Source organism: Aptenodytes forsteri, unplaced genomic scaffold, assembly GCF_000699145.1.
Source record: "Aptenodytes forsteri isolate BGI_AS27 unplaced genomic scaffold, ASM69914v1 Scaffold207, whole genome shotgun sequence".
NCBI classification, from domain to species: Eukaryota; Metazoa; Chordata; class Aves; order Sphenisciformes; family Spheniscidae; genus Aptenodytes; species Aptenodytes forsteri.
Genome location: NW_008794836.1, coordinates 3,713,210 through 3,739,193, shown reverse-complemented (window position 1 = coordinate 3,739,193; position 25,984 = coordinate 3,713,210). Strand labels below are relative to the sequence as shown.

Here is a 25,984-nt window from a genome sequence, read left to right as displayed (position 1 = left end):
AAACAGAAATAAAACCGTGGTAAAAGGAGTCTGTTTTTACAATGACAATGTGGTTAACTGCTTGTTATTAGAAAGTTTGATTACGTGGAAAGTTATGTACATTTCATATATTTGTTAACAATCCAGAACAGAGCAAGCAGTGAAATGGAAAAATTAGATTATAATTATTATTTAAATCGGTCATATTACAAAGGACATTTTTTGTGCATTTTTCTATGGAGTTTTCAACGTGTGTCTGATGATTTTGAAATCTGGCCCTCTACAGCGTTACTGAACAAACTTGAATCATCATCTGTTCATCAACAAAATTTTATAGTGAAATGCCTAACGGTGCTTACAAAGCTTCCTCTTCATCCAGGGTTCTTTGCTCCAGGAATTTCATATCTCCTTTCTTCTCATTTTGCTATGTCACTTTGAATATTTCTTTCATTAGGTGATGTTTCTAGAATGAATCATGTCACATCCAATCTTCTATTTTTGTAACACATTTGTGTGCTATTTAAGCTTGACTTGAGCAGCATAATCATTGCATGTGATTTCATTTTTTCAGAGTCCTCTGGGCGTGTTTTGCTGACAATGTTTACTTGCACACCTTAAGGGAGGTGCATCGGTCATTAAAAAAAATAGTTCTTTGAAGTTTGTGGTGGAGGAGGAACTAAAATTTTTGAAAGAAGAAACTTAAGTCTCATGCATTATGGAAAGGGAATACGATAATTGTTAAAAAGCAGGAAAAGAACCTTTATGGGTTTATTGGGGTGGCATCATAAGTTTTTTGAAAAGAAATTTGAAGGGAAGACTTCTACTTGGATTTTAGAAACTTCAGCTAAGACTAAAGCAACTCCCAAGGATAACCAATTACCCAAGAATTGGGATGTAAATTGCTATTTAAAGTAAAACATTGCTGGTTCATTGTAAAATAGCAGCTGGAGGTATTTACTGTAATTTTGTTCCTTCTTACTTGGAGTTCTATCTTGCTGAATTTAGTCAGGTTTTCCAGAATTTTTTCCCCAATTACTTTTACTTGGCGTCCTTTTACTAGCATTTTACCTCTATGTGGTGCCTGTGGCATCTTCTGGGGTGTTGGCTGAAGGTGGTCTGTGAATTGCATTGCTGAAGGACATAAAAGAAAGTTAACGTGACCCACGCTGCTGCGTTTCTTTCTGACCCAGAAGTGCCATTGCCATGCCACAGTTTATGCCGCAAAAGTGCATTTGCTGCTTTGCTTGTCACATGCCTTATCTTCCACATGCTCCTAGCAAATTGCATCTTCGCACTTTGTTGCATTTTTTTCTGTCTTGAATGTCTTGCACTCACCATCTAAAAGTCTAAATGTGAAATATACATTCCAAATTACAGTTAATTGGCTTGCAAAAGTTAAGTTAGTGGTAGATAATTAAGATGCTCTCCAATCACCAAAGCAAGGTATTTGAATTGGACACACGAAGCAAGAATTCTGGAAGCATTAGTTTGCTACATCACCTTCAGGAATGGGATCTTAGACCCTTAATTTCTTTGTGTGCAAATGAGCATAGACACTTACTCGCACTATGAGGGCATCGCCACATACAGATACGTTAAAAAAAAAAAATGTTCCCAAGATCCTTTACACCAAGCATGATGAAAGCACAAGAATTCTTTCATGTAATGAAACTATTTTAAAACAAGCAAACAAGAGAAATGCCAATACCCTGAATACACTGAAATAGGGTGAGTGTGAGTGAAAGAGATAGATTAAAAGTGACAGTAATTCTCAGGAGTTTAGATCTCATGAGAGATGTTAAGATGTGACACTAGAAATTGATGTCTCCATTCTGTCATGGAAGAGGAGTGGCCCACACAAATCAGTGCAGATACTCTGTTTTTGTAGCCTGTGAAGATTACAAGTGTAACTTATTTACAGGTGTTTATGTGTACAGATATACCTACACATAGAGATACACACCGTTCACCCACGTATATGTTTTAGATATGAAAATCTAGTCAGCGATATAAGCGTTCTCAGAACTTTTTCAGTGAACTCTGCCTTAATTCATGGCCTTTTTGAATCTTACTCTGTTGTGCTTGCGAACATATACACGCATACACATATGTGAATACATATGTAAAGAATGGGAAATGTGTATATATATGTATGCATATAAATATATAAAGAATGGGGAAAATGACATTTTTAAAATAATTGTGGTAAGTGATTATGATTTCAAGAGTAATGAAGACAGGTCATTTTTATTAGTCACCATCTCACCTAACAGAAATTGAACGCAAGGATATGCCTCCCACTTCATCTGAAGTGATTTGTGGGAAAGACTTTATCCATTATTCATATCACTTTAGGACTGGAAATTCTTGAAATTCTTGATGTGAACAGAGGTCTGTTCCATTTTGCAAAGTCTTTCTGTAAATTGAGGATGAGAAAGCCAGTTGGCAAACACATGATTTGCTCTAATTCATGTTTGTGAAGTTAAGCAAACGATTTTAAGAAAGCAACACAAGATTCAGTTTCTACAGAGCTTTAAATCACAAAGCAAGCATGAAGATGGAGTTTCTCTGACATGAAAATAAAGCAAATGATGATATTAAAAATGACAATTCAAAAGCATGTTAGAAGGTTTTCATGCATGTTGGCGAGGAACATTGTGTGCCAGACACTGCAAGAGTGCATGAAAATTTAAATGTAATATCAGAAGAGAAAAATCAGTTAACATTAGAGGTCATGATCAAATCATAACATTGTCATCTCTACTGTCTTCTTACAAAGGCTAATTTCAGAAAATAAATTTAAAAAAACCCATCCCCCCAAAACACTCCTAGAATAGACTCCGTATTTGTCCAAAGAATTTTAAAAAAATTATTCAGATGAAAGTAGAATGAAAAAAAAAATCTTACTTACCATAAGTGAATTAGGTCGATCATTGTGAGGATATTCTTCAGAGAAGTACTCTGCACTGTGGTCCAGCCTTTGATGCCCTCCATATTCTGCAGCATCAGAATCCAGAAGGATTTTATACTTAAAAATGACTATTAAGGAACTATGCCAAATTACTGTTAAATGGGAAATAAATCAAAGCAAAAAACCTAGAAGAACTGCTGCAACATAATTCCTTCTAATATACTCAATATAAAGCAAAAATAATAATAAAAAAAAAAATCTAAGAAAACTTAAGAGTGGAAAAATATACAGAACAAAAAATATACAGGACATATAGAAGTTGACGACATTTTGTCTTGAAAATTTCCTCTTAGCATAGTAAATAAAGTACCTTCCAGTCTCTTCTGGAATCTTCCATGAATTTATGGGAGTTTATAGTATTACAGTAGCTATGCGTAAGACTTCATGTGATGAACTAGACTAAAAATGTACCACTAAACAAAATGAGTGGATTTGAACTGCATTTAAGAATTTACATAATTGTGACCGTCAAAATCAATTGGTGTTTAGCAATATTTTACAGCCTGTCAGAATCTGATCAAGTGTTAATGAGAAAAGCATATAATTTTACAGAAGAAAAGCCCACAACTCCTTTGAGAGTTTTTCAGAAAAGAGTTTGAATTATTATAGCACAGAGGAACAAAAGAAAGCTTAAATTTCATAGAAGATCTTTTAAGAGACAAACATTCTGACTGCAGTTGTTAAAATGGGATAAGTTACTTAACAACGTGTAACAATGAGTTGGAAAACCTGTACAAATACTTAATAGGATTCAAACAGATTTAGCAAAAACTAAAAGATAAAATAACTTTGAAAGAAGAAAATCAGAAAATGTAAGGAAATAAATGGGGAAATAAAGAGCTAACACATATTCGAAAGTCAATTTCTTCTTACTTAGGACAACAACAAATAGAATGTTTTATGATTATTTAAGTACCTTTGAACTTCTTGTTTGGACTGAATTAAAACATACTTTTTCCTCCTAAAGTTACAACAGAAAGCCTCAACCTCCACTCCCCACCACCCAAAACAGAGAGAAGGAAATAACAGTGCTCTATAATCCACAATTTGCTTCCTTAATTTTAAGCCATGGAATAATCTTATTTTGCTAGAGCTTGTATTTAATAGGATTAGGGAAGAGTGAAGCAACACTCTTTCAAGTCAGTGGTTCTTAAACTGCTCTTTGGCTTCTGTGTTTGCTAAGGATTTTGACATTAACAGAATTGTCTTTAAGTCTTTTACCACTACTCTCTTTCTATCAGATGAGTTTAGGAAATTTCCCAACCACCAGTCTTACTGATTTAAATCTTTAGCAACAAGACAGACTGAAGCATGACATAACACAAAAAGTAGCCTAAACTAAAAGTAACTGCAAATTTACTCTAAGATATCTCAGTTTAGAAGATTGCACAGGTTTTGCTGACAGAAGGCAAAGAAGAAGAAAAATAGATGCACATGAGGAAAAAAGCAAAGCTGCCAATTAGCTACCAAATCAATAACGTGAAGTAATCCCTTCCCCACAAGTATTTGCAGCAAAATGAGAGAAAGATCCAGAACTGCCAAGTTAGTCGTGGATTTCTAGAGGGCAGGTGCCCAAAGGGAGAAACAGCAGATCACCACATTCTCTGGCAAAATCTTCGTGTTTGTTAGGAGAATTATACTTTGCCAGCTTTAGTCCTCAATGCCTTATATGTGCACTACATACACACCTCCCCCCACCTTTAGTTTATAAACACATTCAAATTACCATTCACTTGTATGTCATGTACTTGTCATGTACAACATACAAAAATACAAACTACAACTTCTAGTTACTCTCTCCAGTGCCCTTTCAAACCCAGCATCAGCAATGGCTGCTACTAGTCCACTGTATATTTTATTAACATGGCAGGGGAATGTCTCCCTCAAGCATTTCACTCTTTGCTTCTGTGATCTACATTATACATTAAATTTAATAATTTATCAATGTTGCTGAAAGCCCTGACATCTCTAATGATTCCTTTAGAACTATTTACAGCAAATGCAATTGTTATGGCTATGCTAATTTTAAAAAAGTTTACCTCAGTTTCTTAATCCAGGCTATCTAGCAGTGCTCTCTAGTAATACAAGCTAGTATCACTGCCTCTCCACACCTTGCAACATAGTATATTTGGCATAAATACTGTTAACCAGATCCTGAATAATGGGGTCAAAAAGAATTTTAAGATCTTCATAAATTTGATATTTCTCAGGGAAAAATAACTATTTTGGTAAACATGCCCATTTGCCTTCCAACTTAAACCTCACAGAAATGCCGCTTTTCACATTTCAGAATTTTACAAGCATCTAGGTTTTTGAAGACTACTTTCATGAAACCATTAAACAACAGTTGTGCATTTTAATTAAGCACATAATAGAAATATTTTCTTTTGCAGTGGGGTCTCTTTTGTTTCAGCAACAGAGTGCTGGAAATGCTAACCTGTAGTCTGACCGAAAAAAAGCCCGATTTCTGTTCAGTTTGATGCTCTGACTAAATTTCGTAACCACTACGGTGGAGGAGAGTAGCAAAAGCAATGAACTCTTGTATAGATAGAGCTGGAAATGGAAAGGCTGTAATTATCTACCTCATCAATTACTGAATTACTATGCTTTTAAGATGTTTTGAAATACATATTTTAACACAATTTTTTATTTAATCTTATGCATGTTTAATGACACATAAACCACCACTAAGTAAATACAAATCATAAAATAGGATAATTTGTATTTTGTTCCTCAACCCTTACTATTGATAAAAGAATCCAAGTGCTATTTGTGGGGGTGATGGTCCAGCATAATTAAGAGCTTTACAGAAGAGCAGGTAAGAATTTCTACTGACCAGTTGTAAAACGATGTAAGGCTTACTAAGTATTTATAAAGAAACTACTGTTTTCTCTATGGTCTGGTTTGACTCACATAAACGTCTATCACAAATCAAATACATTGAAATAATATTAAGTACATTGGGTCCTCTGTACTATATATGACAGCCCTATTTCAGAGATTACCTATGTGACAGGTTACCCATCAAGTTAGAAAGTCTGGACACAACTGAGCAAGACTGGACATGTAGGAAGGGTAACCAAACATACACAAAAAGACTGCAGGTGATCCTGATGGTTTCATCTTCACCCTTCATAATCTGTTTTAAAATCAGGATGAGGAACAGTTATAGTTTTGACTTTATGGTACAATGAAATGTTTAAGCGTCCATACTTCTGGTTCTCTGGTGCTTTCCAGGCGTGCAACTAGAGCATGGGTGTGTACATAAATATTTATTTTCTTTTTAACTCATATGTAAATCAGCTCTCATTTCTTCACTGCACTTCTCAATATAGAAAAGAATACCTAATAAAGATTTCATTTTTATCCGTTGCTACCATTTCTTGGCTAAAAACGAAAGGATATGGTTCTGGCAATACAGATGGGACAAAGATAAAAGCACAGACCAAAAAGGATCAAAGATTGTGCTGAAACACGTAATTTCTGTCTGTATACAGAAACTTTCAGAAAGTGAATTTAAGCTACAAAGAAAGAAGTGTATGGACAACAGAAGACACGGGAACGCTTTTGAAAAGCTTTTGATCCTTTAACCAGTCTTGGGATCAGCTGGCTGTCCTGAACCAGTTATAGTGGCAATGATAGTAACACTGGCATGATCCTATGCCTAATCCAGCTGGAAATTATAACTATATGACAAGATTAAATTTACTCATTTTCATTAGATCTACGTGGATTAAAGGATTTGCTCACAAAAGTAATGGCTAAAGGTAACCCTAGATGCTTTGTTTAGGGTGTACAGAGAAAGCTTTGGGTGTTTTTTGTTCGTTTGTATAAACCAAACAACTTTCCCATAAAGCCTTTTTCAGGATTTCCTAAGGGAATATGCTGTCATAGTAGCACACAACATAGAAAAGACTCTCTTTTCTTAAGAAGCCTATCTCTCACTAGATAGTTTCATATATTTACTTATTGTTCAAAATATATAAGTAAAAGCTGTACAAAAAGCAAGAGATATATACAAAAAGCAAAGAGATATAACTAGGGCATTTGCCACACCATGTAAGAATGCAGGGGAAAAAAAAAAAATCCCTCTCCACTCCAGCCCGAAATTCATTGTCGTGGATTTTTGAAGAAAAAGAGGCTCCAGAATTCCTGTAACAACACACCACCAGCCAGTTTGCACCCTCCACATGAGAACTTATACTATGCATCACAGAGAAAGAGAGCTTTTTAAATGTGGAGAAACGGAGAAAGGAAATAAAATTTCTTAGGGAAAAAATTAAAAAGTTCCTGTATCAATTTTGACCCAGCACTCTAATCCAGAAACATGTATTACAGAAAGGCTTTCTTCTTTCAAATACAAGTTATAAAATAGTAGACTAAAAGAAAATTTCTTTTCCTCAATCATTAACAGTGCTGTGTAATACCAAAGTGCTGAAAATTTCTATCATTATTGAAACAAGACACTGAGTTAAAAAAACTCAAGCACTGTTCAAGGAAGAATTAAAAAATAAACCCCCAAACGCAGAAAAAAATTCCAAATTTAAAATTAACTAAAAGGTTTCTAAATCAACATGTCTGCCTAGATGTTCTATATACCTTCTTCTAGAAGTTAAAAATATATATACACTGGTGAAAGCAGCATGTTTTCAGATTCTACCTCTTGCAAAAACATTAAGAAGCAGTGGTGACAGTAGAAAATGCAAATAAAGTGCTAGAGCGACCAGTCACTGTAATTTTAATGTTAAAGTATTGGCCACTGTAGTGGCAACACCAAGGCTGACTCCATCTGATGCTGAGTGTTAAACGGCTTCTTAGCGTGGTTAGTTTATTAGCAACATGTACAGAGATGGCATAAGATAAAAACTTCTAAATAAAGTCTTTAATGTGTTGGATGTATTTTGACAAATCCAACCCTCAAACTCTTGGAAAATATTTTTGCCCATCTTAGATGAAAATCAAAGGCCAGCTTACAAGTATTGTACCAGCATTTCTCCTTAGTCTTGTTTTAGCAACTAGCATACAAGCAGCCTACATCTGAATGATCTTCAATGTTGTAATAAATGGATTCTCAGGGGTCAGGCTGAATAAACTGGCAAAGCAATGTAGAATAACTCACACTGGCATTTAACAGCTGAATATACAAGTCTTTCCAACTTTGCTCATTAAAAAAAGTCACTCTAAGTCAACAATGTAGAAGACTACAAATTACTAAGGAGCAACCCTTATGAAGTACAGATTAGAAACCTATCATTAACGCACCAAGATTTCCTTGTACTACTTTGATTTAGAAAATTAAACACAAAAATAGCTTCTCCTGTTTTTTACAGTACTTCAGCAATTCAAAATGGGAAACTACACAAGGCAAAACATGAAGGTCACAGATGTAGGTTTCATATTTTATTTGAAGCTTTCATAGTTATCAATCACTAGCAGACGTGAAAGTGCCCTTAAATGCACCAGTAAAATACATATCTGAAATTACATTTTTTCTTTACTTAGGCACATTTTTCTCTTTTTTAGGTACAACCAGAGATTCAGATATATAAGGTATCATGTTAATTTTCTCTAGGTGAATCTGTCTCAGGAGACAGAAGCAAAACCCTCCCTGGTTTTACTTTGAGAACTTACTATATTCCCTAGGCAGGGCTCTGTGTGTATCTGTTTGTTCACCTTGAAGATGCAACCCAGGGCTATTCTAAGGAAAAAATGAAAATGGAATTACTTCAATTCAGGGTCGTTCATACAATGACTTAATTCACCATCTCTTACTTCAAAACTGAAACTGACTGCACACAGAATTAGAGATATAATGTATGAAAAAGCCAAGTGCAATGCTTTAAAAGTGCCATTTTGTTGACTGTGTCTTACCTCTTGTATGCTTAGACATACACATTGAACTGGGAGCAGAGAGTCAGTCTTATGGAACTGATGCTTACCTTTAGTGGTACAGCTGCCAGACAGAAAGCACAAACTGAATTTTCCGCTACTCCGTGCGTTCACTGGATCCTCGTGTTCAATGTGAGAAAGTCGAGGAATCAGAAAGTAAATCTTAACATTTAAGATGGGCTTGGGAGTATGCTTTTGGAGTTCTCCTCATCATCAACCCTTATCATGCTTTGGTTCATGATTCAAAGCCAGTTTTTTGTGGCTGTGGGGTGTTTTTTTGGGGGGTGGAGGGTGTTGTGGATCCGTGCGTTCACTGGATCCTCGTGTTCAATGTGAGAAAGTCGAGGAATCAGAAAGTAAATCTTAACATTTAAGATGGGCTTGGGAGTATGCTTTTGGAGTTCTCCTCATCATCAACCCTTATCATGCTTTGGTTCATGATTCAAAGCCAGTTTTTTGTGGCTGTGGGGTGTTTTTTTGGGGGGTGGAGGGTGTTGTGGATTTGGGTTTTGGTTTTTTGTTTGTTTGTTTTAAATCTTTACTCATCTTTAAGAACTTTTCTGATAGAAGTAAGACAAAAAGCTGTAAAGCTGCTATCAGGGTCGTTCATACAATGACTTAATTCACCATCTCTTACTTCAAAACTGAAACTGACTGCACACAGAATTAGAGATATAATGTATGAAAAAGCCAAGTGCAATGCTTTAAAAGTGCCATTTTGTTGACTGTGTCTTACCTCTTGTATGCTTAGACATACACATTGAACTGGGAGCAGAGAGTCAGTCTTATGGAACTGATGCTTACCTTTAGTGGTACAGCTGCCAGACAGAAAGCACAAACTGAATTTTCCGCTACTCCGTGCGTTCACTGGATCCTCGTGTTCAATGTGAGAAAGTCGAGGAATCAGAAAGTAAATCTTAACATTTAAGATGGGCTTGGGAGTATGCTTTTGGAGTTCTCCTCATCATCAACCCTTATCATGCTTTGGTTCATGATTCAAAGCCAGTTTTTTGTGGCTGTGGGGTGTTTTTTTGGGGGGTGGAGGGTGTTGTGGATTTGGGTTTTGGTTTTTTGTTTGTTTGTTTGTTTTAAATCTTTACTCATCTTTAAGAACTTTTCTGATAGAAGTAAGACAAAAAGCTGTGAAAAGCTGCTATTTAAGAAAGCCACTGCTAAAAAGCTGCAAGTTAATGAGAGAAAAGAGCTCATCTAGGCAAGAAAGGTGACCTCCACTTACCACGGGAGTTTACCCACAGAAGGTTAGGGCGCAATATCATAAGCAAGTCTGAAGGAGAAAACACAAGGATCACAAATCATAGGATGGGATCATAGGGATGGGACCGACGACGACTCAAGCGGGAAGGGACCTCTGGAAGTCAGCTACAGGGTCAGACCAGATTGCTCAGGGCTTTATCCAGTAAGCTCTTGAAAACATCCAAAGACGGAGCCTGCAAAACCTCTCTAGGCAACCTGTTCCAACACTTGCTTGACTGTCAGCACTGTGGACAAGTTTCTCTTAGGAAAGGCAAGATCTCTCCTATTAGACTTGTAGCTAGGAAAGTAGTACCAAGATCGCAATAATCCCCATCCCCATTAGATACTCCGATTGAGTTTTAGATTGGATTTACTGGCACCATGATCTACATTTTTCCAACAGCAAAAGATACCTGGTAGAAAATGCTATTCATTGCCTGTTTTTCAAAAGTATGTAGAAAAGCTGTTGGATGAAAGCACCCAGATGGAAAAACAATGAGGATGACAATGAAAATTACATATAACTTTCACGTACTGCTGTCCTGGCAGCAATTTTCATTGACAAAATGCTACCTGTTAAAATAAAAGAAGATATCCTGGCAACAAGTGAAGACAAGAAACAAAACGAGAAAAAGGAAAGCCAGGCACACCAACAGCTGTAGAACTGACAATCATTATTCTCAAGATGGATCAAAAGAAAGGGAAAGGATACCAAAGACCAACAATTTCTCGAAGAAATTATTTTGTAAAAAGCAAGCTATGGGCAGAAGCATAATTTATGAATTATTAATATGCATGCAGAACAAGAAATATAGCCACAGATCAATATGGCTAATTAATGAATTTTTCATTCACCTCGTACCCTAGAAATAAGCCTAAAGAAAGTAGCAACTAGATTTTCAAGCTAGGCATAAAAGAATACAAAGATAGTAACAAAGAAGTTAAAGGGACAAAGTGATACATTATCAAGATGCATTACGGAAAACGAACTCAGTCATTAAATGCACCATAAGCACAGGGAAGATGAAGGGAAGTACAGCTGCAAGGAAGACTGTAAAGAACCTAAAGTGGTTAAACCCTTTTTTTTTAAATAATTCTTGAAATTTCACTGAAAAAGCAGGTAACTAGCATAATTAATTTCAAGATGAAGGGTACCTCTGTTCCTCCTCTCTACACACACCTAATTTTAGAGAAGACTAAGGGGTCAACCTACAACTGAGAAAAAGCATACTAGAGAGTATTTGGATGAATTTTCTAATTAAATTAAACACCTTGGCCTGATGAACTTCAGCTCAGGATGTTTAGGATAGTTGAAGCCATTTAGCACTTAACTCATGGCACAGTACTGAGGAGGAGGGGGGTAACTATACCTTTTTGCTTCAACCAAATATGGACGCTTTTTGCTTAAACTAAATGTAAATCTGGAGGTACGTAAATCCATATTTGTTGGTAATCATGAACATAAAATGCTGATGTCCTTTTGTGCCAAGATAACAAGCCCTGTAAAAAAAAAAGGGGGTGGGGGGGAGAGAGAGGGGGGTGGAGAGAGAGAGCGCGCGCTTAATTTTAATGAGACTTCCAACACTGCAGAAAAATTGCTTAACAAAAATCAGCGTGGGATCTTATGGAAAGGAAAGGAGTTATTCCTGAAATCTTTAAGGAAGTTGCTTTTACCCACTCACATTCATTCTGTCATAGATTTCATTCGCTCTCATACCAAGGCACCTGTGCCCAAGTGGTCCGGCACATGGATACAACGGTGACAACAAGGTATGTCAGTTACTGAGTCTTCATTAAGTCTCTTAGGTTCTTCTTGATTCATGATGAGGACCCAGCTTTTGGACAAATCTTTTACACCCTCAGAAAGATGACAGTTGTTATGATCTGTTCTTTGCTCCAGAATCTCCCTTACTGCAGTCTCCATAAGTATTAGGAAAGGTTGCTGTTCACTGTCTGCTTATCCTTGTTCACTTGAAACATGCCTGTTTTCCTACTGAACTAATGGGAAAAGGAATAGCGTATATTAAACCCTGTTGCTATCCCACTGCTGTTAGGCTGTAGGGTCCTCTGACAAGTCATCTGGGCCACAGCAGAGATGGTGACACTTATCAGAGTACCTACCTCCTTGTCTTGACATGGAAAAAAAACCAACCTCCTTTGTTTTACTGCTAGAAACAGTATTGTCCATTATCAATGCAGGCCATTCTTTTAATCCTCATTTTGTTGCTTCTGCTAGAGCTTTCACAAACACATTTCCATTCACATATTTTGTCCACGCTAGTAATATTATTACTATTATTATTATTATTTTGCAGATGGCAAAGTTTACAGTGGCTTCAAGTAGGCCATAGGACCAGAGTAAATTCAAGAAATGGCCCAGGGTGAAACAGGGTATGTTCAGTTGGGATAAATGCAAAATGCTACACTGATAGGAATAAGAGTTATTTAACTGTGGGGTAACAAGTAACGATGAGAAGGAAACAGTCAGGAGATACTGCAAACTAGCATATCACAAATGGAACATGTCTTGGCACAAACATCACGTAGGATTTGAATTTTCAACACCATGAATCTGCCTATTTCTTCAGCTTTGGTAAACTGTCAGAACCGTGACTTGCTTTTGGCACTGAACTTCAAGAAAAACTAATTTCAGGAGAATGGCTGAAAAACTTTAACAAGAGAAGATCAAAAAAGTGACTGCAGTGCCATCAAAACAGAAAGGAAATCTCTCCTCCTTTAAAAATAGGACTGACAACAAACAGTACCTAAATTGTAAGACAGATTTCAGTTAAACATTAAGAAAAACATTCTGATAGCAAAAATAGGGACATAGGGGAATAGATCCGACTACAAAAGTGGGGGAGGTTATTTTGAAATGATTGTGGTTGATGTAATAACTTAAATGGAAAACAAATCAAAGCCCCTTTCCTGTTCTTTCCCCCTCCTTTTAGCCACGTTCCTTTTGAACAGAGGAAACAAGGTTTCTGTATTGAATTTTTACTGCAGAGAGGCCTTGGAATCAACCTCTACCCCACAGAAAGGTCTAGTCAGTATCAAAAAAAAAAAAAAAAAAAAAAAAGGAAACTTATAAATGGTTTCCCTGTTAACACTCAAAATTTTATCAACAATCAGAACCAGAGACAGCTGACCTAGATGTTGATTATTCATCTTTTTCCAAACTGAAGCAAATTAGGCAGAAATAATTTGTTAGCTCAAGCTGCCTGTTTCTCACAAAAAGGCTTCTGCAAGAGCACAATTTATGAAGTAAAAATCCAGCATGAGCATAGGAATGTTTTCCGTTTTCCTTCACATAATGAAACACAAATTGGGCAATAGCACATGCCGCTCTAATAGTTACACAGACTCACGGTGCTGGAAGCCTGTTTCTTTTCCTATGGAGATCAAAGCTGCATTCCCACATTAGTATGCTATATTTCTCATTCACACCTATTAACCTTAACATATCAACTACCTTGATAGAAAATGGCATTTGGCGGATCCTAAATTAAGTCCTTTGTCTCCATGTGCCGGATACCCCCTGAATTCTAACAGGCAGGGACAGTTACATAACTGCACTTCAAAGCAGCCTGCAAAGCCGCATCTTTGCCTTCAGCAATCGCACGCCAGTGACTCACTCATTCGAGTGACCTTACTTGCTCATTAGAAGCTCTAGGTGCAGGCTGCACAGGTCAGAAAGCCTGAATTAATGTTTTTTTTTAAAAGTATACTTTTGTAGCATTTTGATGGCAATATTTGTGATACCTCAGGTCTCATCTAGCTGTTTGCTTATGGACAACTCTGACTTCAAATGTCTTTACGCACCCTAAGTTCATGCCAACAGTAAGTGTACGACTGGTATTCATTCACTCTAGCATTACAACGCTTTGATATGTTATGCCATGTAAAAATGGCAATATTTGTAACAAAGTAACCATTTCTTCCCATGACTCTTTTTTCCTTTTTGCACTTTAGAAGTATATGAGAGCATGAAATGTCAAGATACAAACAGAGATAAGCTAGTAGCAATTCATACTGCTCAACCACATTTAGGGACTTCTGTGCTCACATGTAAAATTAAGGTCTCAGTCCTTGAACGTCTCCCACTAGGGTACACGATCTTAGGATAACGAGACGTAGAATGGAGCAACCTAGCGTCAAGGAAAATAAGTCAAGAGAGAAGACTGCAGTCTAAAAAGGAAGGAAAAACTGACTCCAAGCTGGCTGTGACTCTTCATAAAGCTTTTGACTGGCTGACTGTTCAGAAAAAGATCTTCCAAACCAAATGGGACCAGAAGAACTTTAGACTGTAATGTCTACTGACTACCACTTCTCTTATAAAAGTACAACAAGGTTTGCTATGCCAACAGCCTACAAATAAAGAACAGCTGAAAGAAGAATGATATTTTCCGCGAGATCAGAACAGAGGAACGCCTACAAAAATGTAGGCCAGAGAGGCAGGAAGCTCTGTATCTTGTAACATATCTGGTAACATACCTGAGAAGCTATATATGACAACAGCTTAGTGATATATATTACTACAATATACTGATATGCCAAAGCCATCCACTTAATAAAGGCAAATTTAATGACAAGTGTTACATGCACCAATTTAACTAATTCAATCCACTAAACAAACTTAAACCTAGGTAGTGAAAGGACATCACATTTCCCACAATTTCCACTATCGTTCAGATACACTTTTTATTAAAAAGAATTTAATCAATATATTATAGCATTTTGCTCATTCATTTTGCTTATTCAGTAACGGCCTCGGAGTATCAAATTAAAAATCCACCAATTTCTTAAAAAAAACCCAGAGTAACAACAAACTCTTGTTTTTATGTACTTCTACTTAATGTTTAAGTTCCAAAGGGATCATAAAGAATTCCTTTTAAAGTGGAGAAGTTGTTCTGAAGATTTAATGTCACATGTGACCACATTTCCTAATTATAGGACACATATTTTTGAAAATCTCAGGTTAAAATGTTCCATTACAAAACTATACATAAAATTCATGGCTCTAATTGCAGGACAAGAGTTAGAAAGAAAGCTAGTCAACATTAAAACACCCCAACATATTTAAAGAAAACAGATACTAAAACTCAGCCTGCTGGACGTTGGCAGGGAAGAAGAAAGGATGCTGAAAGCAAGTAGAATAGGATGGTAATAGTGGTTGTTAACTTTGGGATACATTTCATTTAAAAACTGATACCATAAACAGTTCTGCATTGTTTCTATACTATAAATGTTTGACCACGCTAAGGGACAGAGCTGCAATAAGAAAGCTTTGTGATTTTTTTTTTGTTGCTTATAAACCGATGCAAAGTATTGTTCAAGTCAGCTATTCTTGATTAATAGTTTGGAAACCTCAGCCACAAAAGACTTAGCATGTCTAAAAGAAATGAACGCACATAATTTGCATCTCTCCTGGTTAGGTGGAGTATAAAATGGACTTCCTATGGACTTGTGTGGTTGATAAAATACTTGATACCCTTAACTTTCAGTTCTAAAAATAAAGCCAAATCCTCCTTGAAGTATCAAAAGCCTCTGTCTCGTTCATGCTCTGGAAATTACGCCATCCTTTTCTTTTACACTGGCTCACTTTTACCAGTCTTAATAAGATTACAGAAATAGTGTAAGTTAGCCCCTGCTTACTGCTAACAGTTCCGTAGTTACCAACACTACAGAAAATAAGTAGATCCAAATCTGAACAGCACTGTCACCCACATGTGCTGGTTTTGGCTGGGATAGAGTTAATTTTCTTCAGAGTAGCTAGTATGGGGCTCTGTTTTGGATTTGTGCGGGAAACAGTGCTGATAACACAGGGATGTTTTCGTTACTGCTGAGCAGTGCTTGCACAGAGTCAAGGCCTTTTCGGCTTCTCACACCACCCCACCAGCGAGGAGGCTGGGGGTGCACACGCAGTTGGGAGGGGACACAGCCGGGACACATCCCAACTGACCAGAGGGATATGCCATATTATAATACGTGCTCAGCATCATATAAAGCTGGGGAAGGAGGAGGAAGGGGGACACGTTCAGAGTGATGGCGTTTGTCTTCCCAAGTAATCATTATGCGTGATGGAGGCCTGGGCTTTTGCTTTGCCTATTAAACTGTCTTTATCTCAATCCACAAGTTTTCTCACTTTTACCCTTCCGATTCTCGCCCCCATCCCACCGGGGGGGAGTGAGCGAGCGGCTGTGTGGGGCTTAGTTACCGGCTGGGGTTAAACCACGACACCACATGAAAACTTTTGCTGTTTGATCTTGCAACCAGAGGAGATTATGAATAGAATACAGAATCTTTAGGGTGTGCTGTTACAAACAGAATCACAAATACTACACATGGGCTCCTCACCTGTGAGAAGTGAGGCAATTTTAGTTACTCTCTTTCACCACATACTGCAATACCTCAAATTTGCTGTCACTTAACACCATGCATACAGTTCATTATCACTACTCAGCTAAGTAGAGGATGCTTAAGGAACTGCTATAGCGTGATTCTGCTTTTGAGCTCAGTTTCAGAGAAGTGTTTCAGTGACTATCTGCATCTTCTCAGTTCTACTGCCAAAGTATTAGGTATGTCTAGTTTAACTAAGATGAAGTTTCCTGAAAATAAGAGATTATGATGACGAGCCTGTAAGCGCATGACATACCAGCTATTACTAAATTTCAGCAGTTCTCTAATACACTTGATGGTAGTTCCACAACTCCAGGGCTTTCCTTGGGTTAGAAGCAAACTTTTACACAGAGGAATGGGATAATGGAGAGCTTCTGTCTTCATTACCAATGAAAAGATACTGAGAACGCAATTGGTCGATACAGTACTGCTTAACTTTCTCCTAGACAGAACAGAAATGAGAAATTTAGGTATGTTCAATGTGTTTACGGACATCTTACTGTCCAAGGACTTTGCTAGCAACAGGCACTACGAAGAAGTGAGATTTTTATGCTGTAGGCATCAGGGCACGTTGTCTTATTTGATGCATACAGTCAAAAGCACTTCCTTTAGAACAAAAATCCCAACAGTTCATCCCATGTGATGGCCTTGGATGAGAACACAGTGACCTTTTTAACACGGATAATAAATAAGCTTCCCAGGTAAAAAGAGAACTTAATTAACATAAATGAGACTTATTTCAAAGGCCAAAGAGAAAAGCAAAAAAATAAAGATTCTTAGGAGCCAAATCAAAAGGTTTTGACCGAAGTTAAACTTGCTTTTTCCTTTTCACTCCTTTGTTATTTTCTCCTCTTTATGCACAACAGTTTAAAAAGAAACATTATGATTTTTATTTCAACAGTCAACAGAAGCCACTGCAACTTCCTAAATTTTGTTTCAGGGAAGTCTGATGAAGATACATTCAATCTGCTTTTAAGCTAAAACTACAAATTTGGAGCAGCTAAATTATTTGTTCAAACACACCCAATTCTAGCAAAGTGTCTTTATAAGATACTCTTTTCAACTGAGAGGAGGTTTTTTATTCTCCTGACATGAGAAACACTGCTGTGTTCACCTTGAGGGACAATTATGCAAAACACTGCAGCTTTTGAAACCTGAAGACAGTTTCAGGCCAGCTTTGTGAACCAGAACTTGCACAAACTCTTGCGATATATCTGCCTAAGTATATGTATTATTCAGAATGATTTGCATCTTCAGAATCCATGATACTGGAAGGAAGAGAAGGTTCCTACCTTCAAACTTAAAAATCCAAGGTTAAATCAGGCTGAGAGCCAGTTGGCAACAGTTCCCTCCCAGAGTATTTTCAGAGTATTTTCAGGAATTTCCCCTTGTTCATGCATTGAACTGCCACAGAATAAAATTAATAGGGGAAGGTTGTTGAAAAGGTGATTTTTGGGAAGATTCTACCTTTGCGATTGCCAAGTGAGAACACAAAATTAAGAGAACTACTCCCTCTCAGAGTTGCGAACAGTACAATACCGTAAAACAGGACGGAGGCTTCCTTAAACAAAATGAATGAAGCTCAGCAGAGGTGAAGGTACACTATGTTTCACAGAGCAGTAAGAGCAGTGGCAGCATTTAGAGCCCTCTGCACCTGCCAGAGGCAGCGGAGCACGTCACACACTGAGGACAGAACCACAAAATCCACTGTTTGCTTGGGGCAGGAGGGGCTAGTCAGACAACACACCTTAACAAAAGCAAATACACTGTTGGTAACCGGCAGTTCCATTAGCAATAAAAACTTGAGGTTAGTGAACAAAAAGCTAATATGGATCTTTATGCTTTAACAAAGGCCTTTTAAATTTAAACTGTCTATAATATATGATGTAAATAAAATTATACTGAACACACTTAAAAGACAAGGATGTGTACTGACACTAACATATTAAAAATACAATATATTTTTATATATATATAACTGCAAATATGAAACATCATCTGCATGCCTTGTTTAGAACGCACTTGAGCTGTTGTTAAATTTCAGTATGATTTTCAGTGAACCAAAATAAACATAAAGGATGTAAAAAATCCCTGATCATCTACTACTAAGTGAATAGCAAACATTTTCCAATGAGTTTCTGCTTTAAATAAAAAAAAAAAAAAAAAAATCAATTAGCAATGACTGTTTCCGGCCAATATACAGCAGAAAGCTGTTTCAATGCCCAGAGTGAACTAGCAACAGATCAACTTACTGAAACCCAGCTGGGCCTTGATTTGCAAAGTAAAACCAGTGAAAAGCAAATTTTGCAGTTTGCTTCAGAAGAGCTACTACAGAGCAGCCTCAGCTGAAACAGGAGCAATGCGTTCAGGATTCTATATAAACAGTAAATGCCTAATTTATAAGGAAAAAGGAGATTCTGATGGTGTAAAATAGATACATGAAATGTTTCTGAAACGACTGAAAAATTTAGAGCACTGAAAAACCGAAAGGCTGCTTATATTAAATATTTAGTCAACAAACTGGTCATAAAAATATTTCCATAAACATAAAGAAAGCCCAAACAGTTTCAGAAGTGCCTGAGCACAGCTTAGTCTCATCTTAGCTGTAAGTGCCAAGGAGTAGAATTTTTGTAACAATGTGTGCAGGGCATTTACACACCCAGAAAAACAACACCTAGGTATTTAATTAATTTAGCACAAACCAGAAAATGAAGTTAGGATAACAGCCTCATATATAATCATAATTAAATACAAGCCTGGTGAAGATGTGCTATGGAAAAGAGAGAAAATAAGTGATACAAAAGTTAAGAGTGAGATGATTTTTTTTTTTTTTTTAAATATTTCTTAAGCATTTCTGATAATTGAACCTCTAGCATCTTTGAAAAAGAAAGGCAGAAAGTGAACAACAAAACGGGGGTTGGATTTAATTGTATCTGTGTAAGTATCAGAGCAAAAAAGTCACGCTAATTCTGTTACGTGTTGTAGTCCTTAACACTGAACTTACACCTTTTTGATCTGCAGAACTCAAAGATTTCATACAAGACAGATGAAGTGCAGTAGCATCAACTTAAACAGCTGAATACCTGAAGCCTATGACAGTCAAGTATTGGTATATCTCACAACACCAGATTAAGATTTTACTACTCCAATTTACTACCCCATTCTACCTTTTCCAGGAGTTCCAGTAGCAGCATACTACTGGAAGAAGAAAGCACCAAAGAAGATGGGTCTGACTTGGTGTTTCTAAACCAGAATCTTGCTGAGTTCCTGAGACCCTGTAGGTCAATTCAGCAGTGCTCAGGAGTTAGAGTAATATATTGAACTAAAGCAACTGAAATATGGCATTAGTTTCCTGAAATTGCTGATAAATAAAAAGACAGCAGGCCAAAACTGGAACTGCAATGCTTTAAACTGACACAGTAAGATTCACTAGACAGGCTGCCAAAGGACTTGAAACAAACTGAATTCGGGCAAACTAAATTCCTCTGGCAAGTTAGCATTAATTTTTTGAATCTCCCTCAATGCTAAGAATTTGGATACAAATGCAAAACCAGCCACTTACTCAAAAGTAATCATATACTGTTCAGCTGAGCTAAGAGCACATTCTCAGTCCACCCAGTTATAAAACAGAAATTGTACAACCTTCCTGGTGAAGGTTTAAGCTAATGCATTTTCCTGTGTGACTGCGTGCACAACGTCATCTTACTGTGGTCACTTTCTGTAGTTTATTTAAGAAGTAGGAGTTACTTGCACTCTCATGCCTCAACATAATTCCAAAAAACAAGGTATCACAAGGAAACTTTAACATGTAATCTTTAAATTGCAATTTTTACTTTTGGTTTCTACAAAATGATCTCTTATGAAGAAGGCAAATTTCTAAATTTTTTTTTTGCTGTACACCAAGAATTAAAGGAAGATTATACTGATGACAAGTAAGTGGTTTCTCACCTTTTAACTACAATTCGCATTCATATTAGAAAACAGAAATAAAATTAGATTTCAACTTCTAAAGGTTTTCTGTACAAGCGAAACAGTAAAGAAAAGGATATTTTCCTGGAGTTTCAATACCCACTCTGTAGTCCACGTAACTTTGATGCGGATGGAAGTTGAAAATAAAAATGAGACCTGCTCTCTCAAATGCTATGACCTTATTGGATTCATGCTTTTCACTCACAAAGGCCTAGGCAAGAAAAAAATGAAAACCCAATACTATAAAATATTTAATTTCTAACTGAATTAACAAAAAAAAAAAAAAAAGAAGAAAAAACCCCACTGCTTCTATACCTCATTTCAAGTAAAATAGTCACAGATTCAAGCAACATAGATAAGGGCATTAACATGCAAACTGAAATTGTTTAGCTATGTAATGTCATATAAAATTTTTGATTACTAAACTATAGCTTACTTTTTATAAGGCAATATAAAATTGAAGAGGTAGAAGCATGTTAGGTATAGAGCACTTGAAAAATTCTTACTCAAAGATTGGTAACATGGTCTTTTTATCACACTTTCCTTTAGAAAAAAATGAATTCCTTTTATTAAATCAAGTCTTCAATCTACTTGTTATAGGGATCAGCATCACATCCACTGTCAGTAATTTAGAAAATGAAGCACTGGATATGGTTTTTGTTTGTTTTTTAAAGTCTGTGTGAGAAATAGCTTTGATAAGCCGCGTTAAACTTCTGCACATACCACCTATGTTCTGTTTGCTAAAGCCATTAATAAATAACTAGACATCCATTTAAAAGAAAACTTTAAAGTGGATTATGACTAGTATGAAATAAATAAACACTGAAAAATTGTAATAATTGAGTTGCTTTGATAAAAAGTACAGTGCAGTATTTAGGTAAAAAAGGCAAATACAAAAGTGACAGGTTGAAGGCCAGGAGACTGTAACTCACACTATACTCTACTGCAAGTGTTTTCTCAGTAACAGAATAATTATTTATATAAAGTAAATAGTCAGAACAATTTACACTTTTCCAAAGCAATCCTTGGATTAGATTACAGACAATTTTATAGTCTGCTTTATCCAATCTGCAGTTACTAAATAAAAATCGCAAAAATAATAGGAAAAGAACTTGCTATGAAGCTAAGGAGACTGTTCTCAGATTTCTATTATCTGTGGAAGATATTTCAGTGACATGTTTTGACAACTTGAAATATATGGTGGGGCATTACGCAGTGCATAATAAAGTGCTGTTTAAAATTTCTGCATGCAAATTTGGTATTGTTATTCTGAACACGTACCCAGCTGGTGACTAAAAACTTATCATTTAGTATATACAGCTTACCGGGGGAGATGCAAGCCAGCCAAACCTTTCCTCCAATTTATTCATATCTCTATCAAATGTATTTAGGAATCTATAGCGAAGAAGATGATCCTCAGTAAGATTAAACTGTCTTCTGGCATAATGGTAGCTCTCATTATTCCCTCTTCTGGGGAAGTCCAGCCATTCTGGATGCCCAAATTCATTACCTGTATTTAAAAATATTAAGGATCTGTGAAATCACGAGCTAAAAATACACTAAAACCGCAGAAGTAAGATACATTAAAGTGTATTTCCTTTCTACAAGTTTTAAATTCCAAAGAATAATTCTGCATACAAAAATTGGTCGTTATTAAAATCTTTCTCAGAACATTCATGCTTGTTAACAGATTTGTTTGGCCAATAAAACTAACAGAGCAAAATATCCATAGACTCCAGGGGAAGTATAAAGTGGTGAATGTATTATAACCTCTACGCTATCATGCCATGCTTAAAAATTCCTCATTCCCATCCGTTAATAAGAGCAACAGAAATTCAGTCAACCAGGATACAAATTTTAGAGTCACTATGAAACCAAAAAACATCACTGTAAGAGTATAAACCCATTGTTTTAGAGTACTTTACAGAAATCGGCAATACCATTCACACTGTCAACTTCCACAACCACAGAGGCAGAAATCACCCATTTTATCAATTAAACAAACAATCAAAAGGCCAGCTGGATGCACTTTGACCATTTTTTTACTTTTTATCCTGGCTATAAATAATGTCATCACCGTTTCCAGTGTTCTAAAAGTAACTACTGAAAAAGTTGACTTGAATCTCTGGTTCCTTCCTTCCTAGAAAAATTCAAAAAGACATCCTAGCGCATGTAGCGGGCTAGATTAAAGTGAGTAAAGCACAATACTTAATGATGATGTATTCAGCATTTGATACTGAAAACAAGTGACTTACGGGGTGTGACAACTCAGCGATCTAACAGCATGTGTCAATTCAGCCACCTTGCTAGGGGAGCTCCTTTTCCAAACATAAAACATGGTGTCACAAGCACCAGAGACACTTTTCTGGCTGGGATGAAGCACGTTCCAGCTCTGGGTTCCTCTGTGTCCACCCGTTCAGGTCCCTTTGAGTGTGTGCAAATGCCACTGTATTTCAATTTGGTTTCCTATAGCAGTAATGCTTCACAAGTTTGTCAGTCTCATCTTGATTACCTACCCCACACAACTACTGAATAGACTTCACTTTAAGAGAAGGAATAGGTTTATTCACACTTAGATCACACTCCATTGAAAAACGCAGGAAAAAAAGTTGCAATTCAATCAAATAAGAAAAGCTTAGCTTATCTTATGTAGAATCCCCAAAGCAAATCTCAGCTGTCAAAGCTAAAGATTCACAGCAACACCTCATCTGGGACTCAGTATTTTGAATTACTTTCATGCATGCCAAGTTTTCTTGTTTTATATACTGTCATTATTACAGTTTGAGACAAATCCAAATGGACTTAATGGTTCTACCTCCTGCTATAACCCACTGCCTAGCAGACCCTCAGTCACTTTGGACTATTCATTTTACACAGGATTAAAATGCGTTAAGTATTTTGAAAGTTAAACACACGTTTCAAAGCCTATGATAGTTGATTCATCACAAACATTTCACACATTATACATAACACCTACTCACCATAAAACAGAGACAAGTGGTGTACCTGAAAATACGTATGGGAATATGATCAAATTTAAGAGGGTTTCTACTAAAAGAAAAGATCCTAACGTTTCTACAAGCAGTTACTCAAGTTTTGTCAATAAACTGGAGTTTTGTGGGCAGACGAAGGGCAGGGATGCTGAGAGAAGGCAAGCATTGTTTCCTGGATGGATACCCTGCATGTGCAGCCACCATCTGCTGTCTCGCACAGCCTGCGCAGCCTGGAAGGCCCGGAGGATACGGTCAGCAATGACAGCTATGATTCAGATTTTCGAAGTGATTTTTGTGCATTTCCATGCTTCATGGGAACAAAGAAATGAACGGAGAACAAAAGAGAAAGGCTGCATATCTATTTAGGAGAATCCTTCACAGTGGTATCCGTTTTGTAAACGAACTGACAAGTTGTAAATTAAATTTTCTGTTCAAAAGCTAAACCACTAAATTTCACGTTCAGCTTAAAACCAGAGACAAATGTAAAAGAATCAGAGTCACAGGAGGACTTTGAAAATGACCTTGGAATAATGCTGGACTGAGCTCTTAAACTGTGCTAAAAATATGGTATGGAAAATGAGGAAAGATATTGCTACAAAACAGACACTGTATCTAACCAAATTCAATATTCTTTTAAGAGCTGGGCAAGGTATTACCTTCTTTCATGATCTGCGCACTATTGAAAAGATAGACTACATGAGATAGCTCAGTTAAAGATCGCAAAAAACATCAGAAAGTCAGAGATGATATGTATCTTGAAAAGACAGCCATGGAAATCATACCTATTTGTTAAAGAAAAACATAAAAGCGAGGGAAATAAGCAATAGAAGATAGCGAATAAATTAGACTAAACTGGCCCATGGTTTCAATAGAGTATTTCACCGTAAGTAGAGCATATCTCCTTCATGTTTATATCATATACCGACTCCCCCACCTCCACTCGCTTTGCCTATTTCCCCACCACAGTAACCAGTGTTGTTTGAATGCTGCATTTTGTTGGTTTTTTTTTTTTTTTTTAAAGAACAATAGAAGTGTAGCAAAATACAAAAGCAATGTTAATTTCCTAACCATTACTAATGGCCATTAAGAATAAAAGGAATTTAACACAGTGCAGCAACTTGATAGAAGACTAAATTACTTGCTGATGTCAGAAAAGCATGTTGAGGGTCTAAACACTGACTGCTCGCACTCTAAACGTCTGTTTCTACGGGCACCTTCTGGACAAGACACTCGTCAGCCTTTTGTACAGGTTGCTTGATTTTAAAAGGTTCTCTTGATTTCTCTTTACAGAAAGAAAAATATAAGTTCACAAATTATGACAGAACGAATTCAAGTAGGCTTTTTTGGTTATGCTTTTAAGATGTGGTATAGGGAAAAGGAAGTACCATTTAGGATGCAAGCAGGTCTTCCAATAAACTCCAGAGAACGCTTCTGCACTTGAGACGCATTAAGGCTATGCATCCTGTAACAAAAAATACGTATCTCATACTACCTTTTTAATTGCTATTTTTTCCTAGTTTAACTTTATAACAAATGAAGGGAGGGTCTAGGAAAGGGAAGGTACAGGTAACTGACCAACGCTTACTTCTAGAGATAACTAATGGTACCTGTGAAGCATGCGCTGCCCCCTTTCCCATGTTCCACTTCTCATTTCTGACAAGAATCAGCAACATTCACTTCTTGATAATTGTGAAAGCCTCTAAGCATAGAAGTACTATTGGGATTTCTTTTCCTGTAATTAATTTGCTGTTTGACGTAAAGGTCCAAACTACAGATTGACAAGAAGCCAGCTGCTACAAATGATGCAAATCAAGACAATGGAATTAATGTGGGGGAGGCAGAGAACAAAGCTGAAATTAACTGAAATTTTGATTAGAGACACAAAACAAAGACAAATCATTGAAGTGCAATGCATACTAATTTTATCTAGGAATTAATTCAAGTTTGCTATTTCCTACATAATGTGCATATTGGACAACTTTACTATGTACAAGATTTCAAGATCACAATTCCAACAACTAAATTAACCTTCTATTACTATAATGAAATTTTACATCACACTTGTTTATTAGGCTAGAAATGCATTTACACCATAAAGTAGTTATGCTGATGATGATTACTTTGAAGCTGCGCCCCACAGCTCATTAAAGTTTTCTTGATCTCTCTTCTTTAGACATCTTTACTAGCAATTCTCTCAAAGAATCAGGCTAAGCAGAACTGAAGGCATATTTAAAAGATGCAGCAGGCAATGTCAAAAGATGCCTGTTATTTTGGTTTGTTTGTATTTTAAATTAAGTATAACATTAAATACTTTAAAAGCAGCTAAAGCAAATAGTTTATTTGATACATCAAAGGTAAGAAGTTTAATTAGGTGTATGTGCTGGTTTTGGTTGGGATAGAGTTAATTTTCTTCATAGTAGCTAGTATGGGGCTCTGTTTTGGATTTGTGCTGGAAACAGTGCTGATAACACAGGGATGTTTTCATTACTGCTGAGCAGTGCTTGCACAGAGTCAAGGCCTTTTCTGCTTC

General features: G+C 36.6%; 1 protein-coding gene across 1 annotated transcript in view; it reads right to left on the bottom strand.

Moving 5' to 3' along the window:
* Positions 1 to 25,984, bottom strand: part of GBE1 (1,4-alpha-glucan branching enzyme 1) — a 148,692-nt gene that overhangs the window by 10,467 nt on the left and 112,241 nt on the right. Inside the window, exons 13-16 of the mRNA XM_009274494.1 lie at positions 21,787 to 21,971; positions 20,542 to 20,672; positions 2,891 to 3,008; positions 1,048 to 1,110 (exon numbers count right to left, since the gene is read on the bottom strand). Of these exons, the coding sequence (XP_009272769.1) occupies positions 1,048 to 1,110; positions 2,891 to 3,008; positions 20,542 to 20,672; positions 21,787 to 21,971 (497 nt within the window). The remainder of the gene's footprint in view (positions 1 to 1,047; positions 1,111 to 2,890; positions 3,009 to 20,541; positions 20,673 to 21,786; positions 21,972 to 25,984) is intronic.